The sequence below is a fragment of the Folsomia candida genome, unplaced genomic scaffold (assembly GCF_002217175.1).
Source record: "Folsomia candida strain VU population unplaced genomic scaffold, ASM221717v1 Fcan01_Sc003, whole genome shotgun sequence".
NCBI classification, from domain to species: domain Eukaryota; kingdom Metazoa; phylum Arthropoda; class Collembola; order Entomobryomorpha; family Isotomidae; genus Folsomia; species Folsomia candida.
The window spans coordinates 4185843-4206918 of record NW_019091195.1 but is presented as its reverse complement, the minus strand read 5'-3'; the positions used below and the strand labels follow the sequence as shown (position 1 = coordinate 4206918).

General features: G+C 37.8%; 3 protein-coding genes across 4 annotated transcripts in view; 2 read left to right on the top strand and 1 right to left on the bottom strand.

Moving 5' to 3' along the window:
• LOC110846803 (discoidin domain-containing receptor 2) overlaps positions 1 to 13358 on the bottom strand; it is a 45220-nt gene extending 31862 nt beyond the window's left edge. The window contains exon 1 of the mRNA XM_022093643.2: positions 12140 to 13358. The gene's annotated coding sequence lies outside the window, so the exon portion shown is untranslated. The remainder of the gene's footprint in view (positions 1 to 12139) is intronic.
• A 736-nt stretch (positions 13359 to 14094) lies between these two features.
• LOC110847911 (endoplasmic reticulum aminopeptidase 1-like) lies at positions 14095 to 18205 on the top strand. Its single transcript, XM_035849915.1, has 6 exons — positions 14095 to 14564; positions 14713 to 14924; positions 14999 to 15051; positions 15279 to 15381; positions 15450 to 15585; positions 17039 to 18205. Exons 1-6 carry the CDS (start codon positions 14160 to 14162, stop codon positions 17177 to 17179), a joined length of 1050 nt encoding a protein of 349 aa, XP_035705808.1. The 5' UTR covers positions 14095 to 14159; the 3' UTR covers positions 17180 to 18205.
• Positions 18066 to 21058, top strand: LOC110846802. Of its 2 annotated transcripts, XM_035849914.1 has the most exons (8): positions 18066 to 18205; positions 18302 to 18435; positions 18533 to 18698; positions 18776 to 18928; positions 19023 to 19139; positions 19207 to 19666; positions 19759 to 20457; positions 20543 to 21058. In XM_035849914.1, exons 2-8 carry the CDS (start codon positions 18309 to 18311, stop codon positions 20813 to 20815), a joined length of 1995 nt encoding a protein of 664 aa, XP_035705807.1. In that variant the 5' UTR covers positions 18066 to 18205; positions 18302 to 18308; the 3' UTR covers positions 20816 to 21058. The 2 variants fall into 2 exon arrangements, with proteins under 2 accessions (XP_035705807.1, XP_021949334.1); XM_022093642.2 differs by lacking the exon at positions 18066 to 18205 and having other exon boundaries at positions 18228 to 18435.
• Positions 21059 to 21076: the final 18 nt, after the last annotated feature.

Sequence of the window (21076 nt, the reverse complement as noted above, 5' to 3'; positions counted from 1 at the left end):
TAACAGGGACCGACAGTATTCCAACTTCTACTACATATTATTATTATTATTCGAGTCAAGATGGTTATCTCAATTATTAGTGACAAACCATAAATCAAAATCAAACCGAGGGTGCAGTAAGCGTTTTCCTACATGTGCCACCACAACCAACTAGCTGGAAAGTAGTAGTGATATCGCAATCGGTTTCCATTTTATTGGGAAAAAAATCTTGGCGTGGTGGAGAATACGAGAGCGAGGGAGAAAGTAGGAAAAAGTGCGTTTGTTTGGTTCGAGATAGTTTTGGAATTGAGAAAGGTGGCTGACTGACTGGTGAAGGTGCGTGGGGTAGGTGTTGGTAACAACCATATTATCGAAACGGGAAATGATTTCATCCCCAAAAGTCCTATTTAACACAACCAACCTCCATTATCATTCACTCCTGCTACATACACACGTAGGGATACTTCTTCTGGGAAGGTGCATATACCATAGTCTAACAATATAGTAACAATTAGATGAGACATAGCATCTGGCTTGGAAAACTGCAAATTCAGTACTGTCGACTAATCCTTATTGCTCCAGAAGTACGTTTCTGTCAAGATTTTGTGTAAATTTCCAAGTGCCACTAGTGGGAATATGTGTAATACGTCAGATATACGTGTATATTGTGCTCCTACTGGTGCAAGGAAACCACTTTTAGTATTTTTGGAAGGAAAGATGGGTTAATAAATGCGAATATAGGCAGCAAGCAAAGTCTTTGAGTGCAACAGCAGTAATGCTCTTTGCGCTACGAAGCGTAACGCTCAGGGCTCAAGACGATCCAAACATCAAACCACTCGCTCGTTGAAAATCTCCCCCTTAGCTCCTTCCTGACGGAATCTGGAAACTTTCCTTCAAATACAGAAAACTTTCTGCGAGAGAACAGAAAAGAAGTGAAATCCGTGTTATTTTTGCTTCCGTATCCAAGAAGAGTGCCGAGGAGAGAAGTGCTGGGCTGGGTGTAGAATAGAATTAGTTGGTCGAGATTTGAGCTACAGCAATTTTACTTCTCTGGAATACCGAGCAATAAAAAGGAAACGAATAAAATGCTCCAGTTGTGTATTTTATGAGACCAAGATGTGATTTTTTCTATATATATTTGTATCAGTATTTGTACATGAAGTAATTCAGTATTTTCAAACCTCGTATAAAATAATGCATATTTAAATGACAATGGAGTTCTTAAAAAACATGAGACTACTTAATTCAGAGAACCATTGTCAAATTCAAGAGAACCAAGTAAAAAATATTTATTATTGATAACTGAAGAAATATGACCATCATGCCGACCCTTGGCCTCACTTCGACACATGAATTATTAAGTATTTTTATCTAATCGTTTCAAATACAAGGTTTGACACTGAGAAGAAGGCGTGCGAAGAATAAGATGAGAGATTTTTTTCAATTTACACTTTTACTATTCTTGCGTATGTGATTCCCACACACCAATGATTCAAGTTTACATAGCCACACCATTCACAAAGAGAGGAAAAAACGTGAATCTCTAAATGATTCTTGAGAACGTGACGAATGAATCAAATTTTGCTCATACGTACTTATCCTTAGAATCATTGTCATGAATATCTTTAGTGGCGGAGGTGCATTTATGGAGTGGTTCTGATTTCGAAAATTCAACGATAGTCACACAGCAAAACTATGTAAACTATCGAACAACCGAAAAACTTTGTTTGGAACGAGATTTCGTGTTTATAACACACTTCGAGCAAGATAGATTCATTAGCCTAGTCGTGATTTATGATTAAAGTTTTTGCTATTCATGATTTCATTATCTCGTACGCGGAAATGGTATAGCGTGTTGTTCAAGAAGTAGAAATTAGTGTAATCGGAAAACTTGAGCTTCAAGTTTGTCTAATTGCCATGATGAAGTTGGTACCAGTCTCATTGCTTCTTCACGCACGAACGGGAGAAAGCAGTTTGTTTTCTTTGCCATTTCGAAATTAGTTCAGTGGAACATTTCGGAGAGAGATATAAATGCCTAAATTGCGAAATTTGTATAATTCAAGCGAACTTTGGTAGAAACATAGTGTAATCCACATGACAAGAATCGGAAGCACCGTTTATCCATGCTACACATTTTTGTTGGGCAGGCAATATTAAATTTTCGTGAAAAGATCATCTCTCTCTCCCCAAACAATCCTTCTGGGATTTGTATTGATTCGTCTGAGCTCAAGGCAAGTAAATATTTGCAAAGAGCAAAGGCGTACGTATATTTCCACCCACGTGAGGTACGAGCAACGGGGGGTTATAAAATGATACCGTAGATCTATGAACGCACTTTTATATGGGCACACGAGCAATTCGCAGGCTGGATGCGAAGTCCCAAGTCAATAACGACCATGAAAGTTTTAGTGACTTTTACCTCTTTCGAATGTTAAAGTAGTCCACAGGTCTTCAACTTTGCGATTTGAAAACGAGTTTGCAGATCTCTCTCTCTCTCTCTTCTGGGAGGAACGAGAGAGAGTGAAACACTTTAAGTGATGAATCGCCATGTGACTGCAATAAATCATTCTGTCGCCAATTGAGGTAATTTTATTGAAAACTGTCCTCGTTTGAAATGGAGAAGTGTCATACATAAAACATTTCTCCAATTTGCATCGTTCTGCGTCTTTGCCTCATGTCAGATGCTCCATTCATTTTTCAATTCCATTTCTTTTCATTAATCACACTGTGCAAAATCCTTTGAGCTCTGCTGAGTAAGTTTCCTGCATTCATTCAAATGGTGGTGAGGTGTAAATAATTCTCACTTTTTAATATCAGAATCGTCGTCATGCGGTGATTGGAATTTCTTAGAAAACAGACTTATTCATGATCCAATAAATGAGTCCCGGATAGCAGAGATTCCCATCTTCAACCTATTTCTCAAGTCTATTAAGAGAATCCCATTATGAATGCGGAGCCAGTCAGCATCCAATTTGTTGCTCTTCTCGGATATGCATTTGGGTGGAATGGACTAGTCACCACCGTGATTGCCTCAGAGCCTATTGTTCTTTGTACTTATTTTATAGAGTGAAACAACCTCACAGACAGCACACATATCAGTGAATCCCGTCTTCCCCAACCACAATCGAATCTGTAGTCTATCTTAGCCGCACGAGAATAACGTGATTAGGCTGTTGGGAACGGAGTGAGGAGGATCATCAATAAACGGCAAACGGGATTCGAGGTACAAGGTAGACACACCTTAATGAACCTGGAACATGATTGCATCGCGTTGTTGTGGCCAAAAGGTTGCAATGCATTTGCACGAGTTCTCTAAAATCGAGCACGCGATGCATCGATAAAGCTGTGGCAATAAGTGAATGCTAACGGGCCACACTACTTCCATTAAAAAGGCACCGGCGAACTTTTTTCAAACCTATAACGAAGCATCGTTCAGATGGTTAAATTCTGATACCAGCCAAGACTAGATCTTGTCAGATTGAATTTGTAATCAATGGAAGAAGTTATACCAGACCATTGTGGAAAAGTGATTTTTTTTGTGTTCATATTTTCCCCAGCCATGCAATACTTTCACATTGTTTTCGTTTTCCTATTCTGGAATGGTAGCAAGCGTAGCAATGTACGCAATATTCATTGAGTTACGAACGAGTTCATGTTTTCCCATCACAACATTCACTTTCTACCGAATTGCGTAAAACGCACCTTGAACTCGAGAGAATGCGCCCTTCTGCTTGTTCATCCAGGTTCTTAACATCATGTCAAAAACTTTTGGTGCTTACTTTCCCTGGAAAATTCTAGTAGTTGAATTCCTGGCAGGAGACTATGCTCAATATTTCACAAAAGTCAAGAGCACATCATAAGATGCAACTACCCACCCTCGCTCTAAAACGGCCTTTTCCCTTTATACATACGCAATAAGCTGCGGAACAGCAGGTCGGAAGTAAATATATGCAGAGACCGAAAATGGGGATGCCCAAAACAATTTGGTAAACGAGAAGTGGGGTTCGTTCCGTCTGTCCGTGTTCCGTACTTATTTGAAATTTCGGGGTGAGGTGGAGTGCAAAATTATGAGAAACTGTCTCGCCTAGTCTCCCATTTATTACCCACCTCGTTTCTCGTCGTAATAAGCATAAGTAAGATCCTATTTCGCCGCAGATATTTCATCCAACAAACCGAGTGTTTTTTTCACTAGTGCTTCTTTGCTTCTCCAGTCTTGTGTGAAAACCTTGCGTGCAATGTCAGCCGTGTTTTCCAATGCCGATGTTTCAATTTCAGTCAAATCAACTTATCTTCTTCCTTGGGAGGATACGCGAGCATGGATGTGAATCATCATCATCATCATCATGCGGGTGGTGGTGGGATGCGGATGGTGAAACGAGGAAGGAAGTTGTGGTGCGGAAAATGCCAAACAGTTTGTTACATGAAAACTATGCTGTGTGTTGAATGTAGCCAGCATGAAGTGGGAATGTAAACAAGATTCATTTGGACAGGATAACATTTAGAATACTTACATTGCACATTCAAGTGAGTAGCATGCGTTTCTCTCATCAAATGAAAATCTTGAATTCAAGTAGTATTTATTTACAAGATATCCAAGTTTTGGAGGAAAACAGCTTGTAAAACTCTTTTACTTCAAACTCTAATAAACACAATTTTACGACCATTCCTATTATCGAATTCCTAGTAGTCTACGTATGTATAAGTACATGCATACGCATCGAAACTCTAAAACTGATCTCAATTCGTGATTCACGATTGTGGATTCAAACTTTTACAACTGAACTTGAGAGACGGGAGTGAGCGTTGTGTGAAATATGAGTCAAAACAAAACAACATGCGTTGTAAAGTTTTCCAGCCCTGATCTGCATAATTCAGCCAAAGCAACGCTAGTCGTTGGGTTGAAAAGCATATTTATTTGAATTTAATCAGTCAGTGTAACATGGCCGGAAGAGGTTCGAAATTGAGATAAGATTGGGTTTTACTTTCTCATTGTGAGAGGTACGGAAATTGCAAATTAAAAGCCTTGAACAAAATTTATGTGATGTGAACGAATGACAGACAATGAGAAGTGGTTACTGAAACTCATTCACGTTTTCATCTTTCGAGCTATTGTGTTTGGCGAGTGAAAATTGGTATGGTGAAAAATACGATGTGAGAGTAATGGAGCTCGACAATGTCGTTTTCACTTCCATTCCATGTGAGACGACAGGCAATATTGAATGTCCGTGCTTCAGGTATAATGATGATTTATGGGTGGGCTATTTATTATCCAGTATTTTAATATGGAAAGTGACAGGGCTTGGCGCTTTCAGCCAGTCGGAACCTGAGCCAAATAACTGCCTTCAGCAGCATTGCGTAATTCACAGGTATGACATTTTAATTGGATCGGAACGGACAAACCACCACCGCTACATATTTGCCATTCGGGTGAAATTAAGCTATTTATTCGCAGATTTCTTAATCCGGTAGTAAATATGTCAGACCTTTGAATTTCGTAAGATGGTTTATAAATAAATAAATTATCATGCTTACTCTTTAGGTGGACTGAACAATGAAATGATAATTTTATGTGTCAACGGATGCCCCTAATTTATCTGTTTAAAGTCAGCACAAAACGGGCTGGAGGTTGACTTTAACATTTAAACCATTCCTAATTTATCGACTCCAACCATAGGCAAAAGTACAGCCACGCAGCCCGTCCTTTTAGTTCCAGCGAGATAAAAGACATAAGATAAAAAATAAAAAATTCTCTCCCTCTATTTAAAATATTAGTGGGACGAGTGTGTGCGTACGTATGTGTGTCCAGGGCTGGAACTGATATTGACAGAAAATCAATTTAACTGGGTGTGTTGGTCAACTGAATCGGTGAAGCAATAACGAGAAGAGAAGGGAAGGAGATGTCCGACGCTCTCGTCAGAACAGTTTCAGGAGGTGAATAGGACAGGTATCCTGCTTTCGAGTAGTTGCTTCATATACACAAATGTACATGCATAAGACATTAACAGAAGTTGATTTGGGAGTTACTGGAACATAACAAAGTTTCAAAACCAAGTGTCTGTTAGAGACTTATCGCTCCACAGAATTTTAGAAGGGCTGGCCGAATTATTTCCCTTTCACTTTACAACTCTTGCTCTTTTATCTTGGACTGGTTCGTGATATTAAAGCACTTTCAGATGAGGATATCCCTACCCATTTGGTTTGGGTGTGGATGCATTTTCTAAATATACACATGTACACCTTGTCTCTGAAACTAAACGTTGCTCGGTAATCAGTAGCTCCACTTTAAGCTATCCGATGCAACCGATGGTACTTGTAGAGATGCTCAAAATTGAACTTGGCTCAAGTAATGTTGAATTTACGGAGACTTTAGTATTTGCAATTGATAACAAAAAACTACGGGAATGACATTGACTCATTTTTCCGGTCGTTCTTTTATGGAGTTGATGGCAAATCTCGGCATTAAATATTCCTGTCTGAGCTTTTGTAACTTGAACCAGGACAGTGCTGAGAAAGGGTTGACTTTCGTTTATAATGTGCATGTGACGTTTAAATAAACAAACAATGCTATCAAGCCGACAAAGGATTACTCAACTTTCATGGTGGATGAATGAAACGCTGGAAATAATAATCATTTCTGAGTTTATATACTTTTTCTCTCGTGAGTAAAACTGTGAAAACTACCAAAATTTTACCATTCCTTAAAAGCACAAGCTTCCGTTCTCACAAGTCTCAATTTCTAATTTAACCAGGAAAACGATATGAAAACATAAAATTATCAATAAACAAAAAAATGTACCTTTAAAACGCGAAGTATTTATTTTTACATTAAGCCAACATCAGTACCACTAACAAAACCACCCAAAATGATAACTGAAACTCTGGCGAGAATGGCAGCAAAAGGACGGGATTCCATTTTCGGTTTTTTCAACATCTGCGGATTTACGCCATGCTTACGATAATTTCATTTGTGCAAATATGTAACGTGTAACTTAAATATATTCGCCAAATTTATTTAATGCCTTACAGATTAGAAGGCTAAATAGCCTTTAAATTGGTGCAAAAAGTAATATTACTTTTTGCACCAATTTCAATGGGATAATATTTAACTTATAATATCGGTAATACTGAAGGCCACAATACCGAAGATCGGTCTTAAAATAGCCCCGGTATTGCATGCCCTAGTTAGTACTTCTTTAAACTAATAATGACTATGTACACATACAAGTGGTTGGTCTGAGTAAACGAGGAATGGACCCAACGAAATCAAAGACAAATTGTGTGACTGCGATAGCAAAGCTTTTGATTTGTTTAAACAATGATGAAATGAAAAATAAACATTTTGTCACAAATCACTGTCATGATCGACCGACATTGAATGCATTTTCCACTCTCTCCCAATTCCTCGATCGTCTTCTGATGTACTCCTCTTATGCAGTTCAAAAGATGAGACATCGTTGTTGGACTTGTTTGTTGTACCCAAGTGTTTAAATAAGAAACGGATATGAGTCAGGAAACCAACAGACGGATTCATATTCAACCCTCTTCCTTTCTGTGCGTCGATTAACTGTTTCGTCTCTGTGCATCTTGCACTGCACACATTCAAATATCCCCTTCGTTAATATCACAAATATAAATATCCTGCTGGAAGAGTTATCTCATAGACCAGCCTCGTGTCCTCACTAATATATTACGTATTATTAGTTTATGCATTCTGGAATGTTAAATGGACTAAAGCTTTGCATAGAACCCTGGTGCCTAGAAAAAAATATCAGTCAGTCAATATTCCTAAGGATCTGTCTCTACGATGAGAATAGTTCTCCAGATTGTTGATTGTGGTTAGATTTGATCAGCTAGTTCCGACACTCGAGAGTTGGGGAAGGGTCCTGACGAATCCCAAAGGTATTTATTAATATAGCACACCACGAATGGGTCGGCCACAACCAGCATCTTATCAGATGATGAAGACAGACAAGACCACAGAGATTGGATTACACAACAGCAGAACACGCCGAACAGAAATTCTGCCCCATGCCTTCTTACGCCACGACGTACACTGCAGTGCATTCTATCACATCCATCTCCCTCGTGGATTTGCACTCGCTGCTGTGAATTGAGAGTGACTGGAAATTCGTCAACCTCAAAATATTATTGCTTTCCCATCCAACAAGATGATGACGGCTGAATCACCTTTTGTTCCGTCAAGCCTTTCACTTCTACCACTTTGAATTACCAGCCACGACACAACCAATTCTCACAGCTCGCCACCATCTTATGTATTACAAAGTACAAACCAGTGTACAAGAGTGGAAATTGGAAACACTTTTTGAATTCTTGATCAACTGCTGACATTTCTTCGTGCCTTGTTCCTGAACTAGCGTTGGATATGAATCTAGAATCCTTATGCAAGAAATTTGATGGAACATGTATGGATTTGGAAAATTGTACGTAGCCGTTGTTTTTTTACAAAAATATCTGCTGACCAGTTGTCATTCAGGCATCATTGTCGGAAAATCCCAAAGCCAAAGAAATGCTGACAAATTTTGATTAATGTAAATACGCATGTGAGTACAATTGAGTACATATATACATATTTAAATATTTGAAGTTTTGAAGTGATGGTCTAGCTAAGAGTTCTGTTTGACATAGTGCCGAGTTAAGCCTTTGTAAATGTTCGATTCAACATTAGCAGGGATGATATTAATGATTAGTGATATTCAAGTATTGTCCATGGTCGAGTTATTTATTGCAGATAGGGACTGAACTGGCTGAGAGATGCGTATGTGTAGATATGTATGTATATACGTATTCAGCTGCATAGCTCAATGAATGACCAGACCATACTAAACTACTTTCAGATTGATATTAATAATGAATAAACTAATACGCTTAATGATTTATTGTAAAAAATCAAACATATTTGACATATTTGCTCCAATTTCTGGACACACTGGTTTGTATCTCACTTCTGTTGCTGTTTAATCATTCAAAACTAAAAATCATAAGATGGACTAGCTGTTGTAATGTAATTGTGAATAAAAATCTCACTGGTAGAATTTATGAGATACATTTACTAATCAAAATTTAACTAGTCAAGTTATGATTATGATTATTATACGGAGAGGGTGCACAGACGTGAACTTTCTATCTGTGTGTGGGCTGCGTTGGTAAGATTCATTTTTAATGGGTACGGGTACGGTCCAAATGTCTGCTCGCTTTAATGGATGAAAAAAGTATGATTGAAATAAAAACTAACGGCTGTTGTAAAAAGTGTGCATAATGACATTTTGCTCTAATTATGTATAATGTTCACTTTCAGATATGTTCTTTTTCTAGCCCAGCGTTACTAGCTACATGTTACTGGATAGTTCAAAAACAAAACAAGCGAAAATACAAAATTTCTGGATAAACGAATTAAGCTATCTCATTTTATTTTCAGTGCGATTTTTCAGTTATGAATTTATAATGGTTTACGTAAATGGAGATAGGAACTGTGATCATGATTGCAACCGCCCACACCGTCAAAATACAAATTGTTATTTCATTTCACAAAATCATGATTTATCTCGCCTTTGTTTTCGTCACTTCCTATATATTCCATTTCCATTATGCTTGTATAAACTGGACCTTCAATAACTTTTGCATAGAAAGAGTTCATTGTTCACATCCAGCAACTCAATTATACGAATGATGAAGTGGTTCACCATTTCTGCAGAGAGAACCAGTTCAATTTTTGAAGTCCGATACTGCTCAACTTTCTAATTCATAGGTCGAAGGAACAACTAGACAATTAAGAGAAGCAGCACAAGTTTGTAGTTGGTCCAAGAGTTGAAGCAGCAGCAACCGAAAAGTTTCCGGTTCCTCTCCTGCTTCTGGCTGGTGAGAAATTGCCCACTCATCATCATCCCCCATTGTCGTTCTATGATTTATGACTAATTAAAATCCCAAATTAAGCAGTCTGCATCCCCACTCTTTGTCTTTCTAATTAGTTAAGAAGACGAAATCCAGTTTGGTAACTGACGAGACTGGATGGCAACTGCATATCCACGTACATATGCATGTAACATGAAATTTTTGAATCCCAAATTATTTTCAACTTTAACTTGACTAGTTTTTGCAAAATTTACTCTGTGTTAAAGAGTTAGTCTCACTGCTCCGCTACTTTTATTGAATAAAGAGGACACAAGAAAGTTTCTTACTCGTACATATGCGATGAAACTTTCTTGATGCCACGACAGACCAATTATTTTCATCCCCGCATGAAGTCAGTCTAGGACAATTTCGGATTTCGTAAGTCACAATCATGACCATAAAATGATTCAATTTAATGGAACATAAAATTACAAAACTTAATGGAATATTAGCGACTGTTTTGTGTGATATATTTATACGATGATGAATGAAGTGCCCGAGGAGAAGGATAGACAAATGCAGGGCAATAATAACAGATAATGGCCGAGTTATTACCCAGCACAACACATTCAGTCCACAAAACTTCTGTCGGGTGTGGCATTTTGGTTCCACTTCAATTTCGTATCAAATTAAATCTTGGAGTCATATTGTGTGGTGTCTGCTGAGAGGACAACATGCTTCTGTTGTGAACTTAACTAAACTTAATTTTACAATTTTTGATATAATTGAGTATGATATTGCGTTTTTAAATTGCAACCACCACACCCTATGTCATTCCATAATTGTCGATAGACAGTGTAGATCTTTATATGATTTTATTTCTCAAATTATTTATATGGTCATCTCAACACTTTGCTGGGAAATCTGTTTATTTTTATTCATTTCTGAAACAACATAACGTTACAAATAAATGTTTAAATTCCCTTTTGTATGCATTCTTTTGTTCGTACTGTACCTCAAGGTAAATCAAATATGAAACAATGCGAGATGAATATTTGCATAGTGCAGAGTGGAACAGGAAACAATCCGCCTCATTTGTCAAACATCCTCCGTCTGACACTTGACAGTTTTAACTTTTGACTTTTGAACATTTTTCTGTGAGTGAGTGTTCTAAATGCCAGAACATCCGTGATAAATGAGGAATCTGCTTGCCTCTCATCTCGTAATATTCGTCTGTACATACAAAAATGCGTACACCTTACGAGCCTGTTCCAGTGCCAAGTCAACATTTTTCTCCAGTATTCTCCTCTCTTATTGTTGTCATTTTTTTAAAGATAAAGATGGATGACGTTCTCATGAGGTGAAAGGTCGACACATGATTACACATTTTCTTATATATGTCTCTGCATGCGACGTATGTACCAACTTTTTTGTAGACTAGAAGTTGCGTACTACTGAAATTCGGAAAAGAAAATAATGTATTTTTAAACAGACATAGCACAAAATTGTCTGTATCGTGTAGTTGGTGTGTAGTAGTCCACATAAGAACAGAGTTGATCGATATGGCATGCCGTGAACTTTTTACTCTCTGAACAAAAAGATCAATATCAACAAATAATTAAGTTCCCCTAAGGTTTACCTTTGCTACCGTCACAGTGGATTTTTGTATGATACATCTTTCTCTTTCTACGAGGGCACAAAGTCGTGCTTCGTACAAGGAATGCTTTTCCAGGCGAATAATAAAACAAACACTGATTTTATATAACGCGTGTATTTAGTAACAACTTCCGACTTAGCAAGCAGGTAAAGTGTACAAATTGTACGTATATGCACATACATACACATACTAATATGTACATGTTGTACTGCACAATAGCCTTCATTGCGTATGGCAAACTAAGTATCATAACAAAATTAAGAAAGGATAGGGGAAGAGAGGGAGAGGAAATTTGGAAAACAGAAACATGATTTCACACAAAATCGTATTTCTTCAACCCATGTAGTGACCAAAGCCAACCACAAATAGAGTGCAAAGTCACGTCGGCTTGTCATGTCGATGTCAAGCTGGAGATTGAGCTGAAATGGTTCTGAACTGAACAGTGTGTGTATGACAAAAATGATCAGTAGTTACATCATCAACTGTATCAAGAGCAGTATCACAAGGAAACTGTTGGATAGGTCATCTTATCACTAATTTGAGTTCACCATACATATCCACATTCATTCTGAACAAGAAGCATGTTACAATTATGTATTTACAAAGTCCGATTCATAGAATGGTACAAGAAAAGAAACCCGGAAATATACTTACCAATTGTGAAGTAACAGTCAGAAAAATGCAGTAGGACACACACATACATTGAGACTTATTGTTTTAACAACTATGTATGATCTCTGGTAATAAGAGACACACTCATGACTCGAAAAAAGGAAGCCAAAGGCAAGTTCTAGTTCAGACAAACAACTCGAAGTCTTATTCTGCTTCACACTTGGAAGCAACTCTGTTTTCAAGATTCCAATCCAATCTCACAGATCAAATTTCACTTTCTGTGCCACCAACTCACTAGCCCTGGGTTTATAAGGATTACTTCATTTATGTAGTTTACTGCTTTAGAGGATTACAGTCACCTTTCTGCGGCATATTCCACGTTGTACATACACACACACGCTTATCCCTTCAGGCATCAAATTATATATAGTGCCAAGCAGATTTATGGGGGTTTGGAAGAGTGCGAATAATAATCCGTACAACATGAAAACTGTCACTTTGAAAATTTCATCATCCAAAATGCAAACTCTTTGCATAAAGTAATCCCCTGCTCCAGCTCCACTCAGGACTTCCGACGACCTGTCACTTCAAAACGTAACACAAACAACCACCCGGTTTACGAGTGGACAAGTTCAGCAAAGCTTCTAAACGGCACAGATTTGCATGTGCGCTGTAACTGCTAATTCCTGTTTGAATACTTGGACTGGAATGATCTTCTTGTCACGTCAATCATGTAAACTCGTCCGGATGAAATTTAGTCAAGTATGAATAAGTAAGTCCAACTTGTTATACAAAGCCAGTCGTAGTTCACACTCGTCCGCTAATTATTATTACGATATGATGGCACATTATTGCAAAGATGGGTTCACTGCCAGTTAGTTGAAATAATAGCAGACGACGCTGTTAAATACGACATGATATGATACCCCTTATTCAAGAGTTATTATTAACACGATGCGTAAAATACGGTATAATAATGCGTAAGACACGAGAAACGCATAATCTCTGTCACTGCTCTACTGGTGATCAAGGGTGAACACACACACACTCACTCAAACACTGAATCCCTTTCAGAAATGCAAATATTTTCGGCAATTACAACGATGCACATACTTTTCAAATGTGTGTTGGTTGTTGAATGTTTGCAGAGTGTGAGACCCGGCGGTGGTAAGTTTTAAAGAGCAGTGAGGCTTGTACGGTTTAGAAAGACGTGAAATAGCGACGATGTTCACCCCACGCACTCCAAACCTGAACTGAGCGTGGATCAATGGGAACTCGTGAAGCCTTTGAATGCCATGCAACTCACTCACTGTTTGTTGATCTCAGCGAACGTTGCCACGATCCCGAGTTCGATATGCTTCGAGTTCGGGGGATGAGCCATATGCAGCGCTCATGCGATCGCTGTGTCCGTCTGTCCGTTCTCAAACTCTCGAACACGCTTCAACTTTTTCGAATTATGTTTCCAGAATTGATAACCGACTTGATAACCGACTTGAAGTTAAGACTCTGTAATTGGTCACTACATGTGTCGTATGACGACCCCTATCAACTGGTGTTTGGTGAATCTTGGCTAATAAAGATGCCGAGGACATGTGTGTGTACACCTATGTAAATATGTGTGACCTCAAACAGCATGCAATCTCTCGTTAATAATTCTCTCCTTTCTTGTTAATACGGTTTACTTATTCGCATGACATAATACTTATTTCTGAAATATGTGTAATACGAAATATATCTAATTGAAAAATAATCACTATCGCTATCGCCCATAATTTTGTTTTCAGTGTCAAGATGGTTCAGTTCATATTAATAAGCTGTACACACAACATTTTTGCCATATTATGGGTTTTATATGGAAATGTGCAGCAGTTTTATGCATTTGTACATGATTATGGATTAGATTGAGATTATCACATATACTATTTTCTTTTATTGTCTCAATAATACGTGACACAATAAACACTCACTTTTATCTCATTCAGTAAGTAGAAGTTGTCGGAGTGAGCTTGATTTTTCGGAGAAAATTGCATTGACTAACCTTTTGCATAGGTGTTAAACTAAAATGAAGCTTAGATTCAGCTTTAGTTATTTCATACTCTTGGGCACTATCCTTCCTTTTGGAAGCACCAATTTACACCGGTCTAGAACTAAACAAGATAATTTCAATGCACTCGTATTAGAACATCATCATCTTGACGACTTGCACAACTCCAAAGATATTTGGGGTCGAAAGGATGAGTTGGATAACGAAATTGAAGATTTTACGGACGATCCTAAAAATTTACGTTTGCCACTTGAAGTGATTCCGCTTCACTATTTTCTTGAAATTACGCCAATTTTGGAGGAAAATTCTAATCTTGGGAAGCTATGGACGGCTCCTGGGAACGTCAAAATTTTAGTGGAAGCCATGAAACCTTCACAAATTGTGACTTTACACGCTGTTCGACTTGAAATCTTAAAAGTTAAAGTAAGTTTAAAAATACTTTCATTTATATTTAGTCATTACATTTAAATATTTATGGAAATTTCGAAGCTTCGAGTAATTAAATACGGAATCGTTAATAGATTATTATTGCACATGCTTATTTATTTTGTTTTAATTTGACGAATTTCAGATTATAAATCGGAGCACGGGAAAAAATATAAAAGTTGTGCAACATGCTCAAAGTGCTCTTAGAGAAGATCAGTATGTTATCACGCTAAAGGATGAGTTGGTTGTGGGAGAAAAGTATGAAATCAGCTTGGACTTTGTGGCACCGGTATCCAGAAATCATCCAGATGGTCTTTATAGAAGTCAATACGTTGATCCAGCAACTAAAAATGTGTCGTAAGAAAACCATGATTATAAGCTTAAATTATTATTTTAAATGGTAACAAAATTATTATCACTATTTTATGAAGATATCTGGCTTCTACCCAATTTGAATTTTTCTCTGCTCGCCAAGCTTTCCCAGGTCAGTCTGGTTAAATCAGCCAAAATCAGGATTTTTAAAATGCTGTAACTTTTCGAATTTTAACCCGATTTCAAAAAATAAACCCAATTTGTGTTCAGAAAATATAAAATCCCTGAAAATATCAAAATTCATTTTTAAAAAACTTTTAATTTTCAAAAAATTATCGTTTTATGGGTTTCTAAAAATTGACAAATACTATGAAAATATCAAATTTTTAAAATTTTCAGGTTTTGATGAGCCTGCACTAAAAACCCCATTTGACATCTCCATCGGGAGGAGTTCAAAATTTCATTCCTTAAGCAATTCAAATTTAATATCAACAAGACCTCTGTAAGAAAAGCAAATGGTTGAGTGCCTACATGCTGAATATATGAATTTTTCATGCATGAATTATTTAGGAAGGGCTCTCCAGGATGGTTTATCGACTCGTTTAATACCACTGTCAACATGTCAACATACTTGGTGGCACTTGTTGTTTCAGACTTTACATTTTCAGAAGCTGACAGTTCCATCTTTAATGGAAAGCCAGTCAGAGTGAGTATTTGCAGTGTCCATTTGTAATACTTGCGTTCATATTATACCCACTTTTGGGATATATGTATGCCTACGCGGCTACCATTTTAAACTTATTACATATTTATTTGTCCAGAATGCATAAAGGGTTCGGATTTATTTTCTCCCCACTTTTTCCAGCTAAAAAACGTAAGCTAATTTCTCAAAACGGAGACACGCAGGGAATCAAATTTTTTTCTCAAACATACCTTTGTATTTGGTCTTTCGATCACCCACGTTAACCGTGTCCACAACTCTTTACTTGAAGCTAAGTGCTCATTTTTCCAAAGTGGTTTTCGATATGTGATTGCACTTTGCTTGAACTTTCATTGTTAGCTCTGTTGTTAGGCGTGGTTTTGGATCTTTATGCATATCCTACTTACGTATGGGTCATAGGTTCTCGAAAACCCCCACATCCGGATTTTTATCGGACCACACCCCTTCGCTCCAAACCGTTTTACCCTGCCCTACACAAAGCGGCATGGTAGTTTTTGCCATGTGAGTTGCACCACCATCTTGCATGAAAAGTACTGACTAACATATGGAATAAATTACTTGTTTCTCATGTTATCAAAGTATTTTGGTTGCATTTGCGCTATAAAATTCTTTGCATTTATTTTTGCTATATTTGTATAATACGGACAGTTGTCACGCTATGCGCAGAAAACTACCCGCTACCATAACTTTCGATACACATTTTGAAACACTCATGGGTGGTACAGGCGACTTTTTTTCGGTTTTGTAAACCATATGTTGTAGGTTCAATTCTGGATATGGCTCATTTGAGAATTCATTAGTCCTGAAGATATAACGACATAGTTCTTGACCTTGCCTTTTTCACCGAAATCGCCACTTTTTTGGTCTATTTCCCCAAATTTAAGAGGGTCATCAATGTTCCAATGACATGTGAATGTTTCCTGGGTTAGTTTATAAGCAATGTAACTCCAATTCGTCGATTTTGTAAACTTTTGAATTGTAGTATGGTAAATTTGCATGTTTATAACTTTTAGTCGTTTTTAGTCAATTAACTCTTTTCAACAATTAACTATCCAACTTCCCTTTCCTGATGAATCTTGAGCTTAATTGTTGTTTTTATAGTTGGTGACATCTTACTACGTCGCTTAAACCGTTTTTTGCATATTGAAAAATTTCTGCTGTTCCGTAGCCTTACCATTTTTCCGCCGCATCATAATTTTTCCGATTTTTTTAAAATGTTTAATTGCTGCGAAACTAAACTTTTTATCATGACTCTATGACGGTCATGATCTACCTATGGTATTGGACTACCCATGGTAAAATTTTCAAAAATAAGCACTAACAGGTTCAGAAATAACAGCTGAATTTGTGTCCGCGAGAGTAGTAAAAACTGACTGGGGAGAAAATAAATACGAACCCTTTACATATGTACTTATGTATATTGTAAATATATGCGTAGGTATATGGACCAAAGTACTTAATGGATCAGGGAGCAGGTGAATTTGGGGCGAATGTCTCAGCTCAAGCATTAGCTTTTTATGAAAAATATTTCGAACTGGAGTATCCACTTCCAAAGATGGATTCTGGCAAATATGGATGATCTATAAATTACACTTACAAGTTATTATTTTATATGTACATATTACTGTATATAATGTATAAATTTATGGGTACGTGCTTCTTCACAATTTGATAATTTGATAAATGTATGCAATAATACTGTTGGATCACATATGCAGCAGATTAATATGGGGTACGATTTTTTCTTCTTTTCATGAAAGTACTTACATTACTGATATGAATAGCCAATTACGTATTTATGTATGTATGTATCTATTACAGATCAATTTTTAGATAAAATACATGTAAGAAATAAAAATGTAGAGAATATCTGAGAATTGAAGATAGGAAGGCCCGTAGGAGTATGCAGTAGTATATAAATTGGTAATTTCAATCTCCTCCAGGATAGTCCTGGTCAAGGAGATGGGCTTTGTGGTAGTGTTTCTTCCTTTGCCGTCTAGTTTGGTGGTGGTGGTGACAGTCCATTGGCCTCACATCGCCTTGACTTTCCCAAGTTTTGAGGTGAAAGTGACCAGCTTTATCTTTATGGTGGTGGTGATGGTGTCTCCCTTTATTCATGTTGTACTGGGAACGCCGCTCCGATGCCGGAACATGTGAATGCGACCTATCTTCCAAGACTAATAATCTGTCTTCCTTCCCATTTTTGAGGTGGTTGTGACCGGTGACCTCAAATTGGAACTGCGGCTACTACTGGGACCATCAAAGCTCTCCTCAAAGTTGAAAGATGTTAATCAACGTAAATTAAAAACGACATGTATAACGACACGGTCACATACACAAATATTAAGTGGAGATGAGTGTAGCAGTGGATATTTCACACGAAAATGGCTAATTCTTATACACATGGTAGCCAGCTCACCGTTCAAGTCAAGTTTAGACTTGTTCAGATCCAGCAAATAATAATGTGTGTTGGGTGGTGCAAGCAAGCAGCCGCTGAACTGTCGTCCACCCCACTTCTAACAAGTGACTCATTTGATGAGTGGCCTTCAAGCAGACCTCCGAACTTTTTCTTCTCCAGAATTCAAAATTAAAGAAATTATCATAGGTGAGTACAGACTAGGTAATTATTTTGAAACATTAAACTTGTAGCTCAATTAATTCTCTCCTTCTGGTCTAATTAATACTATTATATATTTTTCAGCTTCACAATGGACAAGTCACCAGTGGTAGTGGATTTGGTGTCATCTGAGGAGGAGGAAGATGAATTAGTGATTCGGCCAGTGCTACTGGGAAAACGTTCTCGTGTCGTCAGCAGTAGCTCGGAGAGAGATGAAGGTAAATGTTGTTTTTCAATTAATAAATCTCAAATTAATTATTTCTTCTCCCATTTTAAAGTTATTTTCGATTAATGTGTGTTATTGTCATTGTATAGTTATTGATGATAACAATCTGGTTGCCAAAACTGGAGCAAAACGGGTTTCAAGACCGGCTCGAGATCAGAGAGGTCAACAACAAAGGACCCGGAGTCCACCCCCAACTCGTGCGCCAGGTCCATCTGGGGTGATTACTGTAGCAAGAGGGAGTGGACAAGCCGTGACGTAAGTTTCTCAACATTTTTATATTTGACCCTCGTTTATTGGGATAATCAAAATAGTTTTATTTTTAATTATTTCAGGATTCGTGTTGTCAGACAATATAGAAGAGTCAACAGCAAGAAGTCAACGTTGCCTAACAAATTCTGGTGCACATATTGTGTCGCAGGTTTTCCAAGAAAAGACGCACTGATCAAGCATGTAAAGACACATGAGGGGAAGTTCAAAGGAAAATCGTAAGTCACATAGAATTAATGAGTTACTGGTTAATGTCATTATTATGCATAATAAATTATTATTAATAATTTATGAATATGTTCAAAATTGCAGTTACAAGAATAAGAAGGGGGCTTATCCATGCCCGCATTGCAATGTGGTGTTTTCTTTCAGCACCAATCTGTCGAAGCATATCAAAGAGACGCATGTCGTTCCATCCCAACAAACCATGTAAGTACTTATATACAACTGTTATGAAATAATATGGGCAAAGTATGTAACTTTGTTTTTTGAACAGGACTCTGAATGATATGAGGAGTATAAATCCTTTAAATCACAATTCAGCGTTGAAGAATAGGGGCGAGGATCCGTTGGACCCAAATAACGAACAATTTGAAGTGGACGTCAAATTTATGCTCAATTGGGTGAAGGAATTTGCTGCCGCTAAACAGCAAAAAATTGACCTCAAACCAACATCGGTCTATTTGGCTGCGTCACTTGGCCCAAATTTTGACCCCAAAATACATAAACCATTCGAGTTTGTCAGGAGCGGAGATGAGGGGATCCGATTTTACATTGGTTTTAACTCTAAAACAATTGGACTTAATGACCATCATCTCCGGGTTCCCGATAATTCGCCGCTTGGGAAAGCTGACAAGGCTGGAGAAACGTGTGTCCTCCTAAAAACTTGGGGATTTGAGGGGGGCTGTCATGCCGAGAAAGTCAAACTTGCTCGTGCTTTGGAGGCATCCTTGATAGTGAGTTTCAATTGTAGTAAAATTTGTAATTGTCATTGCCTTTTTATGCATCAACATTTACTTATATTGGAATGTTTTTTTGGTTATTTCAGGAATTTGCCCTTACTAGCGAAGAATTTAAATCTAACGATGGGAGGGAGTGCAAGTTCTACAACCAGCAACGAGAACTGGGTGCGTTCTTTGAATGCTGCAGTGAGGAACAGCGGAGGACGGCGCTGGAGAAAGCAGTGAAAGGGGTCCCATTCATATGCTGTCAAGAGGACTGTCAATGCGAGGCGATTGCACATTTGAAGAGTGACGAGTGTAATCCAATCAAGTTCCCTCTAAAAGAAAAGAATGTTGTCAGGCCGTTGAACATTGGCTCGGCCTCAACAAAATCGCCCCAAACGACGAAAGTGGACAAGAAGAAGAAGAATCCTCTAGTCACCCCTGTCGAAATCAAAGTTGAAGTACATCGTCGTCTGAAAGACCTTCAGGAAAGGAGGCGACAAGACCCCGACCACGAACACCATGTATACTTTACGATTTTGGCAAGAAAACAAGATTTTCCTGGACTCCACACCGCCCGGGATGTATGTAGGGCAATAAACAATGGTGGACATGCCCAGGCCGTAATTTTATATTACGTGGGAAAAGGAGAACGTGATGGGATGAACAAATATCACAAACATAGTCCTGACCTCAGTGCCGTTGCAAAGAAAGCATCAGGTGGTGACTATTGGGTCATACAAATTGCAACCTTCAAGTGTTCTGGCTTAGAGGAAGCGGAGAAGTTAGAAGCAAAGTTGTTGGTAAGATCATAGTTTTGCTTTGTAATAAAAATTATGTTTAATAAATGTACATGCATACTTATTATTATTTGCATCTTTTTTGCAGATGTGTTGTTTACTGCAAGCTCGGAAGAAGATGACCGGAACAAATTTCAACCCAATCAATAAAGCCATGCCATGGTCGGCTTTCAACAAATTATCAGACGAGGAGAAACTGCAATCCGTCCAAATGGGAGTTGCTGGAGTTTCTCCGATAACTTTGCAAGGAGTTGTTCCCCATTTCACAATGGGAAAAATCTCATTTCCCGTCAACTTGGGCCACGCAATCAAGACCAATAAGATTTTGGATGTCACCAGCGTTGCCCCTTCTAAGGATTAATTGTTTTACATTATACATTCATTTCTGATTTATGACAAACTTATTAATTTGGACATATTTTTCGAAATATAAATTCTGGGTAGTTTGTTAGCAAATTAATTGTCTCTTTCCTCCTTCACTGCCACACTCATTTCCACTTCTACTTAATATTTGCCTACTTGAACGTCTCATTATATATGAAATTGGGTGTTATTTTGCTGTTCCTGGTTTTTTATATGGTACGCAGTAGATATAAAAATATGTATGTATTCGGAGTTCTAC